Genomic DNA, 22888 nt, shown 5'->3' on the forward strand with positions numbered 1-22888 from the left:
GAGTGCTGTGTCAGAGGACCTGGCCTCCATAATCACCCGACCTCAACCCAATTGAGATGTTTTGGGATCAGTTGGACCGCAGAGTTAAGGAAAAGCAACCAACAAGTGCTCAGCTCCTCTGGGAAGTCCTTCAAGACCGTTGGAAAATAATTCCAGATAGCACCCTCATGAAGCTGACTGAGAGAAGCCAAGTGTGAGCAAAGCTGTCCTCATGGCAAAAGGGAGGGCTACTTTGAAGAATTTAAAATATAAAACATATTCTGGTTTGTTTAATGCATTTAGTACATATTTCTATGTGTTATTTCTTCTTTCTTTCCCATCTTCTGTATTAATCTACAATACTAAAATAAATAAAAACCTTCAAATGTGTGTCCAAACGTTTGACTGGTACAAAAAACAGGAGGGGCACTTCAAAATTATTGAATGAAATAGTAAAATAGGACATTTATATTTATCTAATTGAAATAAAGAAGTGATTACAGTGTCTGCTGCTTCACTCTAATGGCTTTCATCAGCAGCCTGCCTGCTGTTCTCAGTAAAAAACGTGGGTACACTCCTGAGCCAGCACCAGGGGCGTGTCTGCATTAGGGGCCGGTGGGGCCGGGCCCCACCACTAGTAGTCGCTGTGGTGCAGTTCACGACATGATCAATAATTCGATTTCCACTAACAACAAGTAGTATATATGTATTTATTTCGTAACTAACATTATTGCGTGTTTATTACATGATATGACAGTGGTAGCGCTGTAACTGTCTGGTACATTCCAAATCGCTTCCTGTACGTGTTGAGTAATGGTTGCGCTTCTCCTAGCAGTCTTCCTCAACGGGCATGGGGCTGGCCCCTCAGCTCCTGTTTAACCAGGTTAGCAGTCAAAAACACAGTGCGCTTGCTCAACGCGATTTCAATGATGAGTGGTGGGGCACAACGGTTTTGGCCCCATAGCCAATGAAAAATAATAGAAGGACATACGTCACATATTACCATCCACCGTTGATGCAGAATTCTGTACAGTTAGACCAATCAGAGTTATTTGCTTGATGCATTCTTATTTGAATTTTGAACGAACTAATAGTGATTTGTTAATTCCCTTTGCCCGTGATAGGCAGAGACATTTTGTAAGTCCAAGTTTCTGTTCTGAAGCGGCAGGTGCCATTTTGTTCTTTGCTTTTGAGTCAGACCTTTATAGTTGTATATTACTTACATTTATTTTTTTATGAGCTAGTTAAGTAATGTTAGTGAGTGTAGCTGAATGACCTAATCTTAGCAAACACTGCTCAACTTTACGGCTCTTTCGTCGTTGAGGCTGAGTGGGCTTTTTGCTAGTGGCTGCTGTTATTCTAACTTAGTTATCGTTAGCTGCGCTCCACTGGCACCTAGCCGTTCCCATGGAGCTTGAAGACGACGGAATAGTTGTTCTGACAGGTGCTAGGCCCACCGGAGAACCGGGAGGTGCCACAACCCCATCAGTCTCTGCTACGGCTGTTAACGTTCCATATCCCATTTTGCTTGAGGACGGAGGAGTTGTTTCTGTGCAATCGTGGTGAGTGAAGCCAGTCCAAAATAAATCAAATCGATAATTTACTCAGAGTTAAATTAAGTACCTTGCCATTAGAGCAGAAATTGGAGATTAAGCGTTTGGGACCACACCAGCAATTTAATTGTAATATTATTCAGTCTGGAGAGGACAGAAGCCGCTCCTTTAATTCAGAGTGGTTAAAAAAAAAGGCATGTAAAGGGTCTTAAGACAACATTTTGCTTTCCTTGCCTGCTCTTTGGGGGGGACACTACTTGGACTACAACAGGGTTCAAGGACTTGAAACATCTTTTGGAACATCTGAACAAACACGAAAGCAGTGGTTCGCATAATGCTGTTAGGTTAGGCTTGCTTTAATGTAGCAGCTCAAATTGATAACGCTCAAATACTAGCTATTACTGTACTATAGGCTACTACACCTGGCTTATGTGATCACTCTTAGTGAGTAGGTTAGCAGATAGGTGCACTTTACACGACTCCCTTACAGCGAATATATGTGTACTACTTCAACAGCCCCCCGCGTGCACGCGCGCGACCGGGCCCCACCAGTCTTTTCGTGCCAGAGACGCCACTGGTCAGCACCAAATCACAATTCCGCAAAGCTACGACATCAGTATGTTGATGTTGTGTGGTGTATTAAATCTGTTCAGTTAGTTAGCTACTCTGAGGTCATAGAGAGTGCAGGGAAGATGTTCAGGGGCCATATGGTGGGCAATCGGATGTCGTAAAACAACGTACGAAGTACGTCAGGGGGGCCCTATGAACGGACATGTCATTAGTGAGCCATACATTGTCATTGATTACCTCCTGTGAGCACACATACTTTGGACACGCACACACATTTTCTTCTATAAATTGCATGCACAAAGAGAGTTCGGGGGGGACTTCCACAATTGGCTCTGGGAACCTCGTATTGCCCGGGTTGGTGTATGATACTATGCTGTAATAAAAACCGTATTATATACAAGCTGGTGTCTCCGGAGACTTCTTCATCATCTTCACAAACATCGCTACAATACCTCAGTTGCAACATTCAACATAAATGCAAAAAAAACAAAAACGTATGAGGCTAGATGTGTAAATAGTAAAATTGCCCTATCAAGCTAATGAGGTAATGATATATCACTGTTGTGTTCCCAGCTTGTTCTGCTGCTCCCAAGGGGCCAACAATGGAGGTAAAATCATTGAAAATCATCAACATCTCACTTTAGCTTGGAATTAATTACTATTGAATTATGCTTGTGGATTTTCCAAGAATACATATAAGTTTGGTTAGAATGATAATAAATCAAGATCCACTAACTTATGTCAGTTTAGAAAGATAAGCAGAGCCGGTCGGATTAAAATTGGTTTGAACAATGAAATCACTGCTCCACGTTCTACACCTCTCCACCCATCTGCGTGTCAGCCTGCGGTGCAACCGAGCTTACGTTCTCCGGCTATTTCTTTTATTATTGTTGTCATTGGTAAACACCACACATCTGCCTGCTCATGTCGGCTTCCCATTGGTTTAACGGGTTGTCTTTCGTAGTACTTCCGTCCGTTTGGACGGTTTTGATTGGTAGACGCCGTTCTCTTTTCCTCTTCTTCGCGGCGGTGGGTCGGAGCCGCTGTGTCCCTGGTCTGGCACGTTCGTAGCCACATTCTCCACGGTGTAAAATTAGACCCCCCCCCCCTTTAACAAAAGCAAAATAATCCCCCTTTCAATTCCCTGCTACCGTTTACAGGTTCACGCTGAACTCACACAACCCCCCCAGCACACAGCTCTGAAGATGGCGGTGGTTAGCGGGATGTCGGGGTCGGCTGTAGCCCGGCTGGAGGGCCGAGAATTCGAGTATCTGATGAAGAAAAGGTCAGTGACCATCGGCCGGAACTCTTCGCAGGGTTCGGTGGACGTCAGCATGGGACACTCCAGCTTCATCTCCCGGCGGCACATCGAGATCTTCAATGCGGGAGAAGACGGCACCGGCACGGGCGAGTTCTATCTGCGGTGCCTCGGGAAAAACGGGGTGTTTGTTGATGGGGTGTTCCAGAGGAGAGGGGCGCCTCCTCTCCAGCTCCCCCGAATGTAAGATCACTGGCTGGTTTACTTCGGCTGCACAGATCTGCGGATCCGTGGCTCGTGTGTTGTTGTTGTTTATGTTGTGTTGTCCCGCAGCGTGGTGCACGTGTTGTGTGGAGAGTGCATGCTGCTGTGTGTACAGCACAGCTCCATGCCGGATCTGCCAGAGAACCTGCTGTTTATTAAGTCCAGCACACAGACATGATCACCGCAGAGCATTACCTTCTATGGAAGCGTTTTACCTTTAAGTTAGTTCTACTTATTTTGTTAAACCGACTATTCATGAATCCCGAATTACAGAGGGGGCTGCCGTTTAACAAGTCCCAATGTCTGTGTTTACTGATATCAAACAAACTATAACATCTCGGATTTGAAAAATAATTTGGTTTCTCCAAACTGAGGACCGTCTGCTGCTCTCTGACAGCAACATCATAATGCTCCTCATGCAACATGATTCAGCCACACAAAGATAGTAGAGGGGATTTTTGATTACAGAGTGCTACAACACTGTGTGTGTGTGTGTGTGTGTGTGTGTGTGTGTGTGTGTGTGTGTGTGTGTGTGTGTGTGTGTGTGTGTGTGTGTGTGTGTGTACCAAGCTCTTTCACCTGTAATACCCCAAAGCCCCCCCTACACGTTTGTACTTCTGGTAACTAATTTCACATTTTGTCTTTATATATATATATATATATATATATATATATATAAATATATATGTGCGTGTGTGTGTGTGTGTGTGTGTGTGTGTGTTTCTTAAATCTTGAACTCTACATGTATGGCAGCCATTGCAGTGTCTGTTGAATTCCAGCACAGGTAAATGTTGTCAGTGGTTTATAGAATACAATGAAACAATTCCTTTAACTCAAAGACATGTCTATAAATAGCAAAACCGGAGAAACTGATAATGCTGCAGTGGTGTCTTAATTTTTTCCGGAGCTGTAATTTGATATGACATGTCAAATTTGTCGCAATCCATGTTTGTTGTGGACAAATATACATAGTCATTTGAATGGAAATTGTTGGGACACTAATCACACACTTGATGTTTTTGTTTGTGCTTCCTTTGGTTCCCAGGTGTTGTTTCCGGTTTCCCAGCACAACTATAAAGATCACGTTCACAGCCCTGTCCAATGACAGGAAGGAGCCAAGGAACGTGTCGGATTCACTGGTTAAGCCTGTGCAACCCCAAATCTCCCCACTGACCATCAACATTCCTGACAACATTGCCCACCTCATAAGCCCCCTGCCTTCCCCGACGGGCACCCTCAGGTGGGAGAGCTTTGTTTCTCTTCTGTGCAATCATCAAAGCACATTGAAGTTTAAAAATATATCATATTTGAATTGTTTTATTTTTCAGTGCGGCAAACTCCTGTCCATCAAGTCCTCGGGGGGCGGGCTTCTCCAGCTACAGGCCGGGCCGTGTTCTGGCATCAGACCTGATAGGAGACAACTCCCAATCAGAAAACGACAAGGAGGCCTCAGGGGAAGACAGCCCAAAGGTGAGAGACGAGGAAAACTCTTAGTGTGTCCGCTTCATTTTCAAATATATTCTCGGGGATATTTTAAACGAGGGGGGGCTGCATGACAGACTGTCTGAGCAATATTATCAGCCCTGGTTACTCATTATAAAGGCAACATAGACTTTGGAGTAGAGGACAGTGGACTAAGTCTGTGTTAGTGTTTTTGAACCAGCCTGACCCTGGCTGACCTTGTGTTACATCAACATCTCCCCCTACCATCACATGATGCAAACTTTCTTTCCTTTTCCACAGGATGACTCCAAGCCTCCATACTCGTATGCACAGCTGATAGTCCAAGCGATCACCATGGCCCCAGATAAACAGCTGACTCTAAATGGAATATACACCCACATCACCAAGAACTACCCTTACTACAGAACAGCTGATAAAGGCTGGCAGGTCAGACTCTTCACTCTGCTTTCTGAGGTTGTGAAGTTCCTTTTTTTAAGGACTGTGTCACCTTATTGTAAATGTAAAAACCTGAGGCACTGTGGAACACAGGATTTACTCTGTATTTCTATCAAAATAATTTTAGTGTGTGCAGGTTTTGGATGCCTTTGAAATTTCAATGTTGCCTTCAGGCATTTTTCTTCTGTTGATAATGAATCTGTTTTAACTTTGAATGTATGGAGTCTCTTTGGACAGGGACAGCCAGTGTCTCATGATGGCTCTGACATGTTTAATACACCCGTGTCATGGAACAGTTGGTAACTGTTAGTTATTGTCCATTGTAAACCTCAGAAATCATCAAGATAGACATGGACAGTCCCAAACCGGGGAGTCTTCCTTCGTTAAATCATTACCGGTGTTTAATTTGAACATGAACCTTTTTCAGCTGCATCGTTTTTATTCATTTAAGCGGATTGAATTACAATATTTTCATTTATAATTTGGCAGAAATGTTGTCAATACTTTACAGAATAGAACCAAAATGTTAATTTTATTTTTACCTTCATCGCATACCTATAAATAGCTAAAAAACCTAAAGTGATATTTTTGCTGAGGTCCTTGTTTTTCTGAGCTGTGTGTGTGTGTGTGTGTGTGTGTGTGTGTGTGTGTGTGTGTGTGTGTGTGTGTGTGTGTGTGTGTGTGTGTGTGTGTGTGTGTGTGTGTGTGTGTGTGTGTGTGTGTGTGTGTGTGTGTGTGTGTGTGTGTGTGTGTGTGTGTGTGTGTGTGTGTGTGTGTGTGTGTGTGTGTGTGTGTGTGTGTGTGTGTGTGTGTGTGTGTGTGTGTGTGTGTGTGTGTGTGTTAGAACTCAATCCGCCACAACCTGTCCCTGAACCGGTACTTCATCAAAGTGGCCCGCTCTCAGGAGGAGCCAGGCAAAGGCTCCTTCTGGAGGATCGACCCCGCGTCGGAGAGCAAGCTGATAGAACAAGCCTTCAGGAAGCGCCGGCCGAGGGGGGTGCCCTGCTTCAGGACGCCCATGGGACCGCTCTCCTCCAGGTGAACCATGGGAGTGTGTCAGCTGCTATATTGTGCATATTCAAACCGTGCGGTCAGAACTCATCCTTGCTGTCCTCTTGTCCCAGGAGCGCTCCGGCCTCACCCAGCCACACGGGGGCACTGTCTGTGTCCAGCGGGGTTCAGACTCCAGAGAGCCTGTCCAGAGAGGGCTCCCCTGTCCCCATGGAGCCAGAGCCAACCCCCCCGCAAGCACCCACCCAAACCACGACAGTCCAGCCCAAACTGGCTGTGATCCAAGAGGCCCGCTTCACACAGAACTCCTCCGGTAAAGATCCTCCTCATGTGCTTCAGATTAAGATCAAACTGTTAAATTGAACTCTGTTAATACAGTATATATAGTTTTGTACACACACTAGTACACACTAGGGGTGTAACGGTTCACAAACATTTCGGTTCGGGACGTACCTCGGTTTTTCGGTCACGGTTCGGTACGTTTTCGGTACAGCATAAAAAATGGTCACAAAACATAAAATATATTTGTTTTTTTAAAATTATTATTAAACTGAATATTCTCTCAAATAAATACAAAATATAATAAAATAAACATTAAGGTGCAGCATTTCGAAAATGAACTGTACTGTACTATTCACATCAGCAGCTTGGCATTAGGACTTGTTATCAGCTTGTACATTCATTGTATTTTCATATTTTTTTTCAGAAAAATTAACTTGTCCACATTGCTTGCAAAAAGGCACTGGCACTAAAAATGTCTCCTGCTGTGGAGAACACACTCTCGCTAGGGCAGTGGTTCTCAAACTTTTACAGTCAGGCCCCCCTTGGGTAAGCCCCCCCACCCGAACCCGGTTCCGACCTAGATTGGTAGGATTACTTGTAAGAAGTTGTACAAACGTCACATTTTGTCTATCTAATAATAACAACAAAGATCCAACTATAATTATGTATATTATTATGGATAGAACATAAACAACTGAGAAATTAATGGTATTTTTATTTGTTATTTGTTTAGGGAAAAACTAAACAAATTGGAAACGGAATAAAACAATTATATTAAAATTGCTTTATTTAATATATATCGTGGATTCTGGGCTGCTAGCACACATATCATACCTGCAGTAAGTAATTAAGTACATTTACTTAAGTACTGTACTTGTACTGAGTATTTCAGGTTTTGCTACTTTGTACTTCTACCCCACTATAATTCTGAGGTAAATGGTGTACTTTTACTCCAATACCCCAGCAGATCTGTGTGCACGGTGCTGCAGCGTGTCTGTGAGCGAGCAGCCCCGCTCCCCGCACACACACGAGAGAGACGTCTCTCTTGTGAAGAGAGCAGAAATAATGTTATTGCAAGTTAGAAACGTAGTTGGTTCGATAAAATGTGCAAGCTAACTTTGATGTAGCAATAAGAAATACATTATTATAAAAAAAAAAGTATTCTAACAAAGCGCAACCAATGTTTGTTTACAACTTCCTCCCAAGTGGGAGGTGGGTTTGCACTTCAGTCATTTTTCTTTTGGTACCGGTGATATTCACGTTCGGGTGATGCCTTTTCAAATGAGTGTGCATGTTTGATTTATTGCCAGCCGCGTAACCAATTTGACCTGAACAATGCCGACAAACAGCTTCGGTTCGGTCCACCTGTCTTTGTCCGTCATCCGTGTATGTAACTTCGAAACCAAAATGTACCCAAACCGGAGACTTAAATGATGCTGGGGGATTTTCAAGCTCAACTTAAACTGTGGTCGCCATATCAACTGTTCCGCAAATAGCTGACTAAATTCCAACGCACCCCTGAACGCATACCTGACCAGCTCTCATAGTAGGCTCTCGTCCAATGAAATGACTTGGTTGCTCTATGACGTTGAACACGCAGCGAAAGAACGCAGCACCTGAGATTACTTCCAAAACGTTTTCCACGTGCTCAACTTTTTACCTTCAACGTTATATTCGTTCGGTACATTTCGGTACACATGTGTACCGAACCGAAGGGCCCATACCGAATATTTTCGGTACGAATACGTATACCGTTACACCCCTAGTACACACACAGTACACAAACATGCATTATAAAAAGGTGCAAGAACCAAGAGGCTTCCAGTCTGTCTGCAGCCAGGGAGCAGTAGTGCGGCTCGATGCCTTGCACCAGGGCACCTCGGCCAGAATGTGAACTGGCACCTCTCAAGCTAAAAATTCAACAATTTTAGTGTGGTCTGATTGGGACTTGAACCCCCCCCCCCCCCCCCCCGACAGGCTCCCCCCTCAGCACGCAGCCTGTCCTGATTGCTGTGCAGCGCCAGATGCCTCAGACCACCATGAAGCCTGTGACCTACACCATGGCATCGCCAGCCATAGTATCAACATCAGTTAGCTCCGCCCCCATCATGCAGACGGTGCACGTTGTCCACCAGATCCCAGCCGTCACCATGGCAACTGTTGCTGGACAGCCTACTGCTACAGTGAGCCCGAAGCCTCATGAGAATGGAGGAGCAGAGCACCGGGAGATCAAACGTAAGTGTGTGTGTGTGTGTGTGTGTGTGTGTGTGTGTGTGTGTGTGTGTGTGTGTGTGTGTGTGTGTGTGTGTGTGTGTGTGTGTGTGTGTGTGTGTGTGTGTGTGTGTGTGTGTGTGTGTGTGTGTGTGTGTGTGTGTGTGTGTGTGTGTGTGTGTGTGTGTGTGTGTGTGTGTGTGTGTGACGTGTGTGTTTCTCCCCCCTGTAGCCAAAGTGGAGTCAGTGCCCCCCCTCACAGCCTCATCCATAGGGGGAGTCAGCCGCATCGTCCAGGCTCCTCTGACTACACTCACCATCCTGCAGCAAGCCCCCCCACTGGGCCAGCACCAGCTCCCCATCAAGACCCTCTCACAGAACGGGACCCACCTGCTCCCCATCACCACTATTGCAAGCACAGGTACCCCCCCACCTCTTCACTGTCCCTCTCAGGTAGCTGCAGTCGGCTCCCTGTCCGTCAGACCTGTGAGGTCATAGATAATATCCCCTCAGAGCTGTGAGCTGTGGGGGGGGGGGGGGGTGTTTGACCTGTCTCTGCCAGATATGTTGTAACTTCCTTCTCCTTCTCTCTTCCAGCCGTTGCAAACCCCCTCCAGCTCCTGGCGGCCCACGCCTCCGCCTCCGCGTCCCTCCCCACCAAGAGGCAGAACGGAGAACTGCATGACACCCCCCAAACAAAGAGGGCGAAAAAAGAGGAGGGGGACGCAGCAGCCACCTGCAACAATGGCACCACGGACAGAGCCGGGGAGGGTGTGGTCAGTGAACAGTTCAGTGATAAGTAGCCCCCCACACACACACACACACACACACAATCTCTCCTGTAATCCCCCATCACTCCATCTACTCCAAGGTGCCAAAAACCGAAGAGATAGGGAAACACCTACAGGACTACAGAATGTTCAAAACACCCCCCCTCCCCCCGGACCTCTCCTATATATTTAAACACGATGCAAAAACTAAATACCAAATTTGAAAATGGAGCGAAGGAGTCGCTGATCACTGCGTCCCTGAAGCTGGAGAGCCAGAGGTGAAAAGAAAAAAGAAATCCATGTTCCAGATCACAGGAGGAAAAGTGCTGTGTGAGGAGCGACTGCTGCTACAGCTTCACTGTGAGGGGAGACAGTGGAGTGAGCAGTGTGTGGGCAGAGGGAAGGTGGAAGGACATTCCCATCTTGGACAGCTAGCCTCCATGTGGACCTCCCTCCCCAGTTGTGAGTAGATATGCAGTATTCCGTTGTACCAGTGTATCCTGAGATCTCTTTCAGTGTTGTCCTCGGCACAGATACTATCCAGTAATAAATAAGATCATTAAAAGCTCCATAAGGACTTCACACATCAGAACGTGATCTTTTGGAACTCTTTTTATCCGTTATGTTTGTGGACTCTTTGTTCGGTCAAATGAATGTAGTCCCCCTTTTCCTTTAAACACTATCTATGGAGTGGATGTTTGTTTCTGCTCATCCATGCAAATGACATTTCTTCATCACTGTACATTTACACATTTTTCATATTTTACAAATATCCTATGAGATGAGAAGTATATACCCATACGCTCCATCAAGCTTGCATGTTCTGATCTAGAGACGACGTACGTGAGCAGATAATCTGAATATGGAACTGACCCTTCATGGCTGTTTGTGTGACCTTTGTGTTGGAGCTGGATGGTTTGATTCTGTTCAGGCTATGAAACGGTCTCTGAACGTGGACATCTGTTCACAAGGAACAAAGTGATAGGTGTTCATTCTGCTTAAGTGGGTAAATGCTTTTTTTTATAAATTAATTTAAAACGCATAATCTCATAGTTTGTATTTCTTTGAGTAAAAGCCTTCACTGATACCTAGTCCCCTCAGTTATTTTTCAGACAATAACCAGCTGTCCTGAGGCCTCATTTATAAAGCTTTGCGTAGGATTCACGTGAAAAGATGGCGTACGTAGGAACAAAGGAAGTGAATACACACAAAAATATTCAGATTTATAAAACACTGCACACGTTTCCCTTTATAAATCACAATCAATCAGCTTTTGCAGGCTTCACGTAACTAAATAGTCAAGGAAACGCGGTGGAGACAAGTTAATGATACTGTTTGGTGGACAGTTTGAAGATAAAGACTTGCAGCATGTGGAGCACGCTGTGAACACTACTGCTCAGAAGGTCGGGTCGTAAACAAACTAAATAAATATGTGGTCCGCCAAAGTTAATGAAAAAAAAACGCTGAGTGTTTTTGACAGGGGACATCGCACCCCGTGATGAGAAACTGAAAAGGTTGGTGGGGGGTTCCCGTCAAAGATTGGTTAGAAATAGCCACGTTTATAAATGAAGCCGCAGAACCACTGTTTATAAGTCCAACTGTTCCTCTACTTAAAACCTGGCTTTATTCTAATGTAATGGTGTTATACACGCTGTCTTACTCACAGCTCAGGCTGCTTGCTGTTCCTGATCCAACACATAGGGCATTACTGTCAGCTAAATGAGGACACACTCAATACACTGACTGAAACTGTTTAACACCGAATGTCATGGCAGACACTGATCAAAGGACAGAGACTAAGCCAGTGTGAGAGATCAGTGCATCCACAGTTCACTCTGAATAAATGCAACTTATACATACATACATACAACCTGGAGGCCAGGACACCATTCAAATGCACACAATGCGTAAAGGAGGCTCCCTTCTCAGAGGAGTGACATTCACCAGGACCTCACAGCGGAACAGAAAACATTCATACCTGGCAGTAACAAAAAACACAAGATCAATAATTTTTTTATAATCCAACTGAAAAAAAACCTCTTTTGTTTAAAAACAGAAATGTAAATGGTCTGATATGAAAAAGAGCATTATGTGACATCATGTTTGCAGCGGTCCTCTGGTGTGTTCAGGTCTGTGAGTAATGAGGGGGTTTCTCAAATGGGGGGTTGTATGGTGTCTTCTAGGAGGGACTATGATAGAACCAAACATGAATTTCATTTCTGATTTTCTTTTTCTCATAAGAGAACCAGTGATCTACAGAACATGTATGTGGCTGTTGGAGAACCTTCTAAATATTCCTGGTGCCCTAAACACTGAGCAGTCAAATGGTTCAGTTTCAGTACAACAGGCAGACTCGACTTGTGTAAAAAAAGGCATGAAACAGCCCAGCATGTTTAACTGTAAAAGCAGATGTTACATTTATTCACCAATTCAAACGCAGGTTTACAATCATTCTGAGTGTCAGACACAAGTTGGCATTTCAGTTTGTGCGGCCCCCTGCTGTGTTAGCAGAGCCACAGTTCCATGTACAATCTGATGCAGGAAGCAACTCAAAAGTGTCCTCACACTGAATCAACAAAGATGCTGTCATCAACATGTCAAATCAAAAAAGGTAATATTCCATCATTCATTTACAGTGTCATTGTAGCGGAGCCAAAGTGCCTCCGGTTTATGGCGACACTTGGTGAAAGCACTGCAGCGTCCCTAAAAAGCAGCAGCTGAATGTGGGTGTGGCTTCGCATGCTGGAGCAGTTTAGAGGACACACTGCCACCAGAGGGATTTGAGTCAAGATCCAGCTTTGACTAGCCAACACAGACTTCTGATTTCATTATAACATATTAATGTTACACAAGATGTGCTGTCTTTAACCAGAGTCTACATTTGACAGCTGATCAGGTTAGTATAATCATTCTTTAGGATTGTTGGGTGTTTCTCCTCAGCTAGGAACAGCAAACACTAAAAGAAATAGTTGAACGGTTTAGGAAATTATTGTTTATAGTTTGACATTTATTGCCAAATGCACATTTGCTTTCTCACACGGAGTGAGTTAAGATCTATACCAATATCTTCACGTCTCAGTCAGAAAGCACTTTATTGCATTAAGTAATAAATGTCAAGCTATTTCTGAACCTTCCGTCACAAGCTCTGAACAAAAAGCATTAGGGGAACACTGTATGAAAAAAAGGACGACGGATACAAAGACATGTTTTTTCTGCTTCTATTCTGTACAGTTCTAGAGTTAGAAGTTCAGTCTGGTGCTTTGTGTTTCTACAGTGAATTTAAGAAAATCTATTAATACTAAGGTGACACTTACAGAATCAGTGTGTTCCAATGTATTCTGATTCAGATGTGAACACCTGATGTGGTACATTAGTATATACACAAACACACACAAGTATATATGACAAGGACAATATGTGCACACATACAGCTTCTTTCCAGTCTGAGGCACTCCCTATAGTTAGGTTAGGTGGTAAGTTGACAAAACCTCAATATTTTCAATCCATTGAACTATTAGAGTCATCATATGATAAGAACAACCATCCTTTGTAAATTCCTCGGAAGACATCTTATAAAGCTGCATGTTTTTTTTATTCAAAAAATACCTTTCACTCTTCTCTAGTGTTTGGTTTGGGAGTCAAGTCTGCATCCGTGTCCCTCTGTCCAGAGACAATCCTCTGTGTCCCTCTGTCCAGAGACAATCTTCAGGAGTGAGAAAAACAAAAGTCTTCATCCATGTGATCAGCTTCCCCAGTCTTTTTTCTTCTCTTTATCGGATGCTCTTTAACAGAGTCTGTAAAGATAAGTGCAGCGTGGGACCTTTCCTCCAAAACAAAAGAAGTACAGAAAAAAGAAAATCCGCCAATGATACAGCAAGTCTCCAGAGAGGTCAGAAGTCATATTTTCTCATCGGTCATCTCCAGGAACTGGGCGTACACGTCTCTGGAACACTCCCCTTTCTGGTTGAACAGGAACTTGTAGTAGCTGCCGTCAGCACAAATGGCTGCAGAGTGTGAGAGAGAGCAGAACACACTCAGTGAGCACAAGCAGGGTTTATGAGAGTCCTACAGGAACAGGAAGAGTCAAGTACACAGGTTTTAAGACTGTTGGACTTTGGATGAGAGACCTTGAATGAGTCCTGATGCTACTTCACTGCCAAAACAGAAAAAATAAGTTTTCCCCTCACCAGAATACGCTTCACTCAGGATATGGATTTTGAACTTTCATGTAGTGCCCCTTGATGGGCATCTTCCTAAAGGGCTAGGCCACTTGCTGTCTTGATGTGTAAAAAATGTAAAGAAGCATTGACACAGCTGTATAGAGTGCTGTTAAGTCTGAATGAAAACAATAAGGGGTCAGAAATAATGTGACAATCATGGGAGTGGTTCTCTTACTGTAAGTGCTGCAGTAATAATGTATGGTAGGAACCCGGAAGTAAGCATCACAAGGGCCCCTCAAGTAACACCCGTGGGATTATGTCATGATTTTGGAATATTGCAGAAAGTAAGATCAGAGGTAAACATGTTTGTGATACTATATGATGATATATTAACAGCCCTTTAACATTTGGAAGCGTAAATACAATCACCAGAAGTAAAAAGCTAATGCTAGGCTATAAGCAAAGTATGCATGTTTTTATGACACACAGAAGCTTCAGACATTCACCAGTGGGGTATTACTGAATTATTTTACGCCGTAGTAAAAAAAGGGTTATCTCTTCAGGTTGTAATAAGCACAGACCTTATTTCAGGCAACAAAAACATGTTCCAAAATCCATCGACTTTGAGACGAGGAAGCCATGGTATTAAAATGCTGACTCATTCCCTGGTTTTATTTTTATTTATTGTCATTCTTGCACCACGTGATAAAGTGATTTGTTTACAGCTTATGTGATTTTTTTCTTTGCCCTGTCTTATTTTTAGTGATGTCACTTTGATTCGAAAAGATGGCTTAAACTCTCAAAATCAAGCACAATTCATGGCATAGAAATGTGATGACATGCAGCAGTTCTCCTCATAATGCCACCCACAGAGAACAGGAGTGAACTCACCCAGCACAGCGTTGGGCTCTGTTCCAAAGGCACACACACAGGGGGAGCCTGAGGGCACCTGGAACTTGGAGAAGCTCCACTTGGAGCTGAAGTATTTGGGAAGAAAGCTGGCTGATGCCAAACTGCAGAGAGAAGGACACAGGTTTGCAGACAAAGTCCTTTAACTTTTTTAATAACAACATTTGTATTATTCTCAACCCATCAGAAGAGATGGAGTTATTACTACGCTGTAGACCAGGGGTGTCCAAACTTATTTCACCAAGGGCCAGATGCAGAAAAATGTACAGAGAGCTGGGCCGCTTATAGAGGTGAATATCGTCTCAAAAGTTAAGTTATAAGTTAGCAAAACAAATCAAATGTAGGTGAATAATGCGCGATACCTTCAAATGGTTTAAGGAAAGAACAACCTACATCCCATCTGTCTTTATGGTTTCATTTATTCTGTTGGCAGCTCATTCCTTAAAAACAGAAGCCTCAGATTGTTGATAATAAGAGTAAATATGAAGGTTACATTTCAAGCTGGTTATTGAAATAAACTATTGGGCTTTTTTTTTTATCAACTAAGATTTGTTAGAAAATGTTTTAGATTCTAAATGACTGAATTTATTTAAAAATTTGGCTCATTAAAATATTTGAACAGATATATTTGAGAAGTACAAAATAAGACAAGCAAGAGTTTAATTTGTGGGCCATATTCCATTATACTTTTAGAATTTGCAGAGGGCCGATTCAAAATGGCCTGCGGGACGCATTTGGCCCCCGGGCCGTAGCTTGGACACCCCTGCTGTAGACAATCACTCAGAACATCTCAAAGCTTCAGCAGAGACTGACCTCGACTGCTTGTTCCTTTTGGGGTCCTCTGCAGCAAAGATGTGCACAGTGCCGTGGTCACTGGACACACAGATCAGAGACGCATCCTGGTTGAAATTAATGCTAAAAATGACGGAGCAGAAGGTTTCATTAGAAGTGTTCATTAGAGTCAGTCTGATGACACAACATGAAGGTGACACCGCTATAATATAAAAGCTACAAGATGAATCTACAGAATGACAATAGGGGAAGTCTGATGGCAACATGGTTTAAAACTAAGTCACTTCCTGTGGAGGGCAGCTGGCTGGATCATGTGACCGCCGCCCTGCTGATGCAGCACTCTGCAGTCTGGCCAATCACACGACACAACATGCATTCTACTGCCTACTAACTACCACATTGAAAACGGAGCTAATCTCCTGCCAAAACTCCACAGACAAACCAAACATGTTTTACAAATGCCCTTTGATTCACAACATAGTGTGGTTTGCAAATACAAAACACCATCTAACAAACGCATTACATTTTTCTAATAAATCGTGTTTCAGACAAAAATACAGCAACACAAGTACATATAAGTACACACAAAAGTATATATATTTCCTACAGAGACAAAAAGATATCATATGACTTTTGTAAAGAATATTCCGCTAAAGATTTCCTCACAAATGTCGTGAGTGAGTCTCCAAAGCAGCCGCTGAGTCCATTTAAACGGAGGGGGGTTGAGCAGAGTGTGTAACAGCCCGCTCTTTTTATCCCATACCAGACTACATTAACACTTTGAGCGGACAACAGGTGAGCTTGTTGTGTCTGATGAGAAATCTAATGTTGAATAAACCTATTGTTAATGAGCAGGAGGATATGTAGCAGACTGCAAGAGCTAGCTTACACCAAGCTAGGCTTATTATCATTTTGGTTCAGTAGAAGTTTTAAACTGTGTTTTGCTTGTGGAGTTTGGGCAGGAATTTAGCTCCATAGAAGCAGTTGTATGCCATGGCCAGGCTTGAAACGAAGCTTGCAAACAACCGTTATACCTTCTTTTGTACAGCCCTGCATAGCCAGAATTGCTTATTGTTGTCAAGTAGAAGAAGCAGATTCTGCAGATGCTTTCAGCAAATTGAGTAAAAGATAAACAGGAGAGAGAGGGCCCAGCAAATGCTCTGAGGTGCAGATGTGAACAGTAGTATAGCTCAATGCTCACCAGTAGATGTTAGCTGCCTGAGAGCCACGCCTCAGCTCCTGAATGAGCTGCCCTGCAGATGTGTCGAAGATCCTGATAAGAGTCCCCTGTGAAAAGGCCACACGGATCAGTCACAAAGCAGCAACTCTAAAAACACAAACATTGAAACATTACATTCCCGTATTGCTAGCTTGGCATACTTTTTCTGATGCAGTAGCTATCCTTGTGCCCTGCAGATTTAGAGCGATGCAGCACAATGCCCCCTCGTGGGCGGGGATATCCACCGGGGGCTTCTCTGTGTTGGCCAGGTCCACTATCTGCACGTGGCCCGAGTGAGTGCCAGGGAAGGCCAGCAAGGAGTTGTTGCTGTTAGGACACAGCACACACAGACCTGAGGGGAACAGGTTGGTTATAATATGCGCCACATTTATAGCCAATCTCTAAATGGAAAGCCGGATGGTGTGTGTCTTTAGTCAGTAGGCTCACCTTTGGGATTATAGCAGGTCTCGAACACATGCAGCTGATGGGGGTTGTGGGTAAAGGTGAAGACTTTGATCATTGAGTCCAGGACCACCACGATCCTGAGAGCAGAGGAGAACCAACACACAAGCTGCCAGTTTACCTCATATCAAAGACTTCACTCAAACAGAATCACACGTATAATAGTAATGCTGTCATGATGGTGCTGAAATAAAAGTCCCAAAAACAATGACAGAATACTGTAACTGGACCAGTCCAGCAGCTTTACCTGTCACGCCGGAGCTTCACTGCTTTCACTTCTGTTGAAAACTCAATCTCGATTACTGTCTTCTTCTTCAGGTCATCCCAGATCATCACTAGAGTACCAAAGAAAATCCCAGGAATAAAGTGTGCCAGTTAGTCAATTTAATATCACACTGGCCAAAGTATGATAATGATATAAAACCAGAAAGGATGACATTACCTAGCAGGATGTGTCTCTTGATCACATGTCTTAGTACTCACTGGCTGTATAATTATAATTATTAATGATATTATTTGTTTGATTAACAATTCAATTCAATCTGGATAATCAGCAGAACATCAATTTGTTGGATTACCTCATCAACAAATGATGAATTCAATTAAAGGGAACATGGGATTCAACAAGCCATGCAGGCTCTTTAGAACATATTAGATCAACAGCGACGGCTGAAGAGCTACATTCAGTTATCTGGTGATGCATTAACAGCAGATAGACGCTTCAGACAGGTAGCATGAGAAAAATAATAATTATGTCCCCTGTAAGTTTAATTTAGGATCTAGTCAGAAGAGCAAGCTAGAGAAAATGTCTCTGACTTTTAAACATTTAAAGAAGGATTTGACTCCACCTGCAAATGAAACTACAATCCATTATTTGTCAGAACCAAAGCCGTTGTTAAGTCCAGTATAAAAAGATCACAAGACAAAACCTACCTTTGTTGGTTGGGTACTTTGGCTTCTTTCCTCCTCCCACTAGTGCTAGATAGTTACACCTGAACAGCATCTCCACATGGCCGACCCCCCCCTCCAGGAACTCTGAAAGTCATTGGGAGAGCACATCAGTAAAAATGTGAAGCACACGTCAAGCAAACTGCTTCAACAGGCTGTAAAGTCTGTGCTCAAAGAACTGCACGTGGATTAAGTCTGAAAAAAATGATTAAATAAGCAGATTTGGTCCGTCAATTATTTGCTAAGAGAGAAAACTGGAGCATGTCATGTGCTTAATCATATCTGAGCCCTGTTGGGGAGAATCTTCCTCTTCTATCACTCCATGTTTCAACAGTGTTCTGTGTGCAGCACCATTGGTTGCTCTGAATGATATTCCTGCACCTGTCACAGAGTATATGGCACATTATTCCTACAACTGCCTGCATTTATTAATTCATTTACTAACCCAGTCAAGTCAGCATAAATTAAAAGTAAATAAATCTAATTTCTATCAAGATAGAGAAATATACTGCAGTGGAAACCCTGCTGGGCCGGCTTGTAGAGTTGGTGGCCCCTGAACTAGGGCTCAGTCTCTGCTGCAGCGGACACAGGTTCAAATCCAGCCTGTGGTCCCGTTTCACAGTTCATTTCCTCTATCTAACCCAGGGGTGTCAAACATGGGGCCCGCAGGCCAAAACCAGCCCGCAAGAGAGTCCAATCTGGCCTGCGGGCAGACTTTGCAAAGTGTAAAAAATACATTAGTATTAAGACATTAACTGCAATTTCCACAACTTTTCTGTATTTTGTAAGTATACATTTTAAAGATTAACAAAGCAGGCTTGTATGGCGGTTTGTCAGTTTGGGTGGTCAGGAATACTACACAGACGTGGAAATGAATGTTAAATAATTTCTAGATATTGACAAGTTCTTTTGATCATAAAGTAAAATACTATATTGTTCAGATCCAGACACCTGGGACTAAATGTTTTGTGCCTTGTAGCTACACTCTGATCTGAGGCATAACATAACATACAATTTCAGTTATTTTTCTCTTTAAAACTTCATGTTGTTCATAATGTTTTGTAAAATGAAAGTTAATTAAATGTGAAAATTCTCAGTATGCACTTTTGCACTGAAACAAAGGGAAACGTTTGGAGTTGTGGTTATTAAAAGGTTATTGTGATAGGATTTTATTGAGATTAAATTTGGCTGTATGTGGCCCCTGACCTAAATTGATTTTGACACCCCTGATCTAACCCTTTCAAAACTATCTCTAGAATAAAGGCTAAACTGGCTCCTACCAAGCCCTGGAACTGTAATTGTAAACTACAGTATGTTGTCTTAAAACTGCCGGCTAACAGGAAACTAGGCAGTGTTGTCTCTGATTGCGAGCTCCTGGAAGCTGCTCTGGGTTCTTTTTTATTTGCTCTGCCTCCTAACAGGTTTCCCAATTAGTCAAATCTGAACCAATTGAGGGTGGGCTACCTAGAGTACATACTCATAGAACTGGAGTTATATTCAGGTTACTTCACAACATTATGTAAATGAGTTAATACTTCTATAAATGGAGGGGTGGCCATCAAATTCAGCGATTCACACATTTTCATTGATCGAAGAGATCAGCTGTTGAAACAGAAAAGCCTTAATTATCAATGTGTTGTAACCATTGATGGGCAAGTTACTTCCAAAATGTTATACAGTACATATTACTTATTACTGTCTTTTTGAAGTAATAAGTTACATTACATTATTACTGTCTCTGAACTGTAAAGCGTTACACTACTTTTGCATTACTTTCACCAAAAATAAAAGTATGGCTTTAAATGCTAACATGTAGTTTATTGCAGCTCATTAAAGCAATCTATGGAAGTATGCTGAAATTAAACTCATGCTCCGTTTAAGTGGGCTGAATAATATGTGATACCGGTAACATCACGTCTCTGTGTGTTATTAATAACATGTTAGTGGAGCCTCTGCACGGCCCTGTAACCTGCTGTATATGAACCAATCTCTATGCAGCGTTAGCTCACCTTGTCATTGGTGTGTTAACGGGGATTTTAACTTTCCAAAAGCCAGCGATTCCACAGAGGACAGAGGCTGCATATCTTCAACACTCAGCCACGAGTCTCTGAACTTCTCGGGGTTCAAGCAGCAGACCCAGAGAAAGTTACCTTCTGTTGCTTTGGCCTGCGCGCTCTCGTGTGTTTTTATTTTATTTTATCCGAGCCTGCAGCTCTGCATCGTGTCCATCGCGAGCCTGCAGCTCTCCATCGCGAACCTGCAGCTCTGCATTGTGAGCCTGCAGCTCTGCATTGTGAATCTGTTTCTGCAGCCCTCTTAACCAATAGTAAACAGCCTTACTGAGTTACTATTCTACCTGCACAATTATTTCTCTGGTGTCGGAATGTCTCGCGATGTTTGTGAATTCTTAGAAACAAAACACCACATAATTTGGGGTTAAAATGTGTTGTAAATGCGTTACTGATAATTGTAATGGGTATTATATTACCCACATTTCAGAAGTAATGCGTTATATTACTGCGTTACAGCTAAAAGTAATAGATTACTGTAACTCCGTTAGCGTTACACCCAACACTGGTTGTAACCACATTATACTGCTAAATGAAAATGTAAAGGTACACACCCAAACCAAACACTTGTACGTGAAATAAGATGACACAAACGCTATAATCTGCAGAGCTGGTACCTTGTTTCTCCTTCTCTTTAAGAGGATCGGTGTTGTACACACGGAACCCGTTCTCCATCCCGCAGGCAAAACATCCTGCAAACACAAAAAGAGATGAGATATTTTGTATACACTGAGGATAACATTATTGATCAGTATGAAATATATTTCAACCTTTACAGTGATGGAAAAAATGCAGAAAGAGGACAGTATTACAGAGGTAAAAGAGCTGACAGAGCCAGGACTAACAAATCATTAACTGTGCAGTAAAACTGGCACACCGTTATTTGACATATGATGACTGAAGTCAAATGTTGGAGGGATTACATAAGGTCTTTGGTTGCTTTGCCTGTATAACATCACAGTAAAGTTACCCTCTTGGCTGGTGAGTCCAGTAATTTAATCAAAGGATGTTAATGTTAAATGTTACATATAAACGAATACGTTAACTTTTCGGCCTGTCGAAATGTGTGGTGATGGCGAGAGGTATGTGTAAACAGTTCTGAGTCTAACTACGGACGGGTTAACATAACATTTACTTCTGAAACTATCCTTCTTTAAAACACTCGGCAGAAGCAAACACAAATCAGTTACACGGTAATAACTGTGAAGCTAACCTTACATTCTGTTAGCTAGCTAACCAGCGCTAGGTGTGGCAACCAGGGTTCTGCTTGTATTATGATATTTAACAAGCAAGTTAGCTTTTAAATTAAGATTAGCCACATCGACAATGTTAACCTTCCATAAAATGATCTCATTTAGGGACCACGTGTTTATGTCTGACTTATCAACCCGTGTCATGCTGACTTAACATTAGCTGATTAATGTGGCTGAAAACAAAAAAGCTAGCTAAGTTAGCTGGCTAACTGACGTAATTGGCCAGCAAAACTAACACTAAGGTAACGTTTGGTTCAATAAAGTTACCGTTTCTGGAGATACGATTTAAACACTACCAAAAACTTTAACGGTAACCTGTGACGAGCATAGACATTTCATATATGTTGTAGATAATGCTATGCTTAATTTAGCAACTTTAGCTTAGCATATTCGACACTGCCAAGTTCCAGTTGAAAGAAAATAAATGACAGCCCCGCTTCTTACCATGATCCTGGTTGAATCCAGCATAAAGGAGCCCATTCCCGTGAGGATTTGACGGCACTAAATTCATTATCTAACAGGAAAACCGAAAGCTAAGGAACGACAACAAGTTAGTTAATCCTACAGCTGATGCCCGTAGAGCTAACCTGCTAACGCTACCATTCCTTCGGAGGAAAACAACTGAGGCTTGTTCCTGCTTGGAGAGAACTGTCACCAGTCATCATGAAAGGGAGTTTCAGTGAACTTCGTTAACATATTTGAACGTACATTCCACCCTAAAAGTGTTAATTGACTTCAATAACGGTCTTATCTAAATGTAAACATATTTGAATGTTTGTGAGGCAATGACTGATTAAAAAAAAGCTTTTTTTTAATAAGACACTGTCATCGATCTATTGATAGAGATGATCTAGTAAGTGTACGGTTACTGAGTGGATTGCCAGTTCTTTAATATATGAGTGACAATAACGTGCGATATCAGGTAAATATGATTATTATTCATAATACATCCGATCCAAATTTCACTAAATTATACAATTCAAATCATGTCCGCTAGAAGCCCCAGTGGCCTAATGGATAAGGCACTGGCCTCCTAAGCCAGGGATTGTGGGTTCGAGTCCCATCTGGGGTGGTTTAATTTTAGTTATTTTTCTATTATCGATTATTAAAAAGTCAATCAATAAAAGCCATTATAATGACAGTCATTATACTGCAGTAAATTGTGATAGTATTATTCATATGCTTAACAGAGTTGGGTGTAACACCTTACAAAAGTTACAATTCCCAGTAACGCAGTTACAACACATTTTAACCCGAAATGATGTGGTGTTTTGTTTCT

The 22888-nt window shown here is 42.6% G+C and overlaps 2 protein-coding genes and 1 non-coding gene across 5 annotated transcripts; 2 read left to right on the top strand and 1 right to left on the bottom strand.

The window, feature by feature from the left end:
* The first annotated feature begins 3113 nt into the window (after positions 1–3113).
* On the top strand, positions 3114–10842 carry LOC134870371 (forkhead box protein K2-like). 3 transcript variants are annotated; one of them, XM_063892518.1, is made up of 9 exons: positions 3115–3603; positions 4670–4864; positions 4953–5094; positions 5368–5514; positions 6368–6561; positions 6648–6847; positions 8794–9051; positions 9260–9448; positions 9625–10842. In XM_063892518.1, the coding sequence occupies exons 1-9, from the start codon at positions 3308–3310 to the stop codon at positions 9828–9830; spliced, it is 1827 nt and encodes a 608-aa protein (XP_063748588.1). In that variant the 5' UTR covers positions 3115–3307; the 3' UTR covers positions 9831–10842. The 3 variants fall into 3 exon arrangements, with proteins under 3 accessions (XP_063748589.1, XP_063748590.1, XP_063748588.1); XM_063892519.1 differs by lacking the exon at positions 9260–9448 and having other exon boundaries at positions 3114–3603; XM_063892520.1 differs by lacking the exon at positions 8794–9051 and having other exon boundaries at positions 3114–3603.
* A 1343-nt stretch (positions 10843–12185) lies between these two features.
* Positions 12186–22263, bottom strand: wdr45b (WD repeat domain 45B). The gene is made up of 10 exons (XM_063892521.1): positions 22054–22263; positions 20974–21048; positions 18273–18374; positions 17587–17674; positions 17325–17419; positions 17039–17229; positions 16860–16945; positions 15680–15781; positions 14849–14970; positions 12186–13801 (listed from the first exon to the last, which is right to left on the bottom strand). Exons 1-10 carry the CDS (start codon positions 22118–22120, stop codon positions 13695–13697), a joined length of 1035 nt encoding a protein of 344 aa, XP_063748591.1. The 5' UTR covers positions 22121–22263; the 3' UTR covers positions 12186–13694.
* Positions 22264–22608: 345 nt separating this feature from the next.
* trnar-ccu (transfer RNA arginine (anticodon CCU)) lies at positions 22609–22681 on the top strand. The gene has a single exon. It is a non-coding gene; the product is annotated as a tRNA-Arg (tRNA).
* The last annotated feature ends 207 nt before the right edge of the window (positions 22682–22888 follow it).

This window comes from Eleginops maclovinus, chromosome 10, assembly GCF_036324505.1.
Source record: "Eleginops maclovinus isolate JMC-PN-2008 ecotype Puerto Natales chromosome 10, JC_Emac_rtc_rv5, whole genome shotgun sequence".
NCBI classification, from domain to species: Eukaryota; Metazoa; Chordata; class Actinopteri; order Perciformes; family Eleginopidae; genus Eleginops; species Eleginops maclovinus.